The sequence below is a fragment of the Gymnoscopelus braueri genome (assembly GCF_963280865.1).
Source record: "Gymnoscopelus braueri genome assembly, chromosome: 20".
Lineage (NCBI taxonomy): Eukaryota > Metazoa > Chordata > Actinopteri > Myctophiformes > Myctophidae > Gymnoscopelus > Gymnoscopelus braueri.
This window is the reverse complement of record NC_137622.1, coordinates 41580129-41581445: the sequence shown is the minus strand read 5'-3', so window position 1 is coordinate 41581445 and position 1317 is coordinate 41580129. Positions and strand designations below refer to the sequence as shown.

The 1317-nt window shown below is 55.5% G+C and overlaps 1 protein-coding gene across 1 annotated transcript in view; it reads left to right on the top strand.

Moving 5' to 3' along the window:
* Nucleotides 1-466: 466 nt before the first annotated feature.
* slitrk4 (SLIT and NTRK-like family, member 4) overlaps nucleotides 467-1317 on the top strand; it is a gene marked incomplete at its 3' end in the record, with an annotated part of 2739 nt that continues 1888 nt past the window's right edge. The window contains exon 1 of the mRNA XM_080416158.1: nucleotides 467-1317. This exon is cut by the window's right edge and continues 1888 nt beyond it. Coding sequence (XP_080272284.1) covers nucleotides 506-1317 — 812 coding nt within the window. The 5' untranslated portion in view covers nucleotides 467-505.

Here is a 1317-nt window from a genome sequence, read left to right as displayed (position 1 = left end):
TGTGTGTTTAACAGCTTTAGCATGATACATAACACCCGTCTGAAACACCCGTAATGCTGCTGTGAGCTGTTAAAAATAGATTAATTAAAATTACAAAAAAACACACAGCATGCCAGATGTGATATAGAGCATAATTCCCTGCATTTATACACGACAAATGGGTTTTCGCCTCGTGTGTGTGTGTGTGTGTGTGTGTGTGTGTGTGTGTGTGTGTGTGTGTGTGTGTGTGTGTGTGTGTGTGTGTGTGTGTGTGTGTGTGTGTGTGTGTGTGTGTGTGTGTGTGTGTGTGTGTGTGTGTGCGCGTGCGTGTGCACTTGCTTGCACACATATGGCATGCTTGTGTCTGTGTTTGCATGTATGTGGGTAAGTCCCCGATCAGTGGATCTAAGATTGTGTGTGTGTGTGTGTGTGTGTGTGTGTGTGTGTGTGTGTGTGCGTGCGTGCGTGCGTGTCTCCCGTAAAGGTTACTAAATGGTTTTCTGGAGGAGGATTTCTAACCGGCGAGATGCTGCTCGTAGTCCTGCTGGCAGCCTTTTCTTCATCCATCTCCGGCACCCTCTCCTCCTCCTCTTCCTCCTCCTCCTCCCCCTACTCATCGGAGGAGGGCTACCCCGTGGCCTACCCGTCCCTCTCCTCCTCCTCCTCGGATCTCCCGATGGCCGAGACTTGCAGCGCGTGCTCCTGCATGTCGGTGGAGAACGTGCTGTACGTCAACTGCGAGAGGATCACGGTGTACCGGCCCACGCAGCTGGTGCCGCCGGCCTCGCAGCTCTACCACCTGAACTTCCAGAACAACGCGCTGATCATCCTCTACCCCAACTCCTTCCTCAACTTCAGCCACGCCGTCTCGCTGCAGCTGGGCAACAACAGGCTGCAGAGCGTCGAGGGCGGCGCGTTCGCCGGCCTGAGCGCGCTGAAGCAGCTGCACCTCAACAACAACGAGCTGACGTCGCTGCGCGCCGACACCTTCCAGGGCATCGAGAGCCTGGAGTACCTGCAGGCCGACTACAACCTCATCAGGTACATCGAGAAGGGCGCCTTCAACAAGCTGCACAGGCTCAAGGTTCTCATCCTCAACGACAACCTCGTGCAGGTGCTGCCGGACAACATCTTCCGCTTCGCCTCGCTCACGCACCTGGACATACGGGGCAACCGGATCCAGAAGCTCCCCTACCTGGGCTTTCTGGAGCACATCGGACGCATCGTGGAGCTGCAGCTGGACGACAACCCGTGGAATTGTACCTGTGACTTGGCGCCCTTCAAGGCGTGGTTGGAAAACATGCCCTATAACATATTCATCGGCGAGGCCGTCTGCGA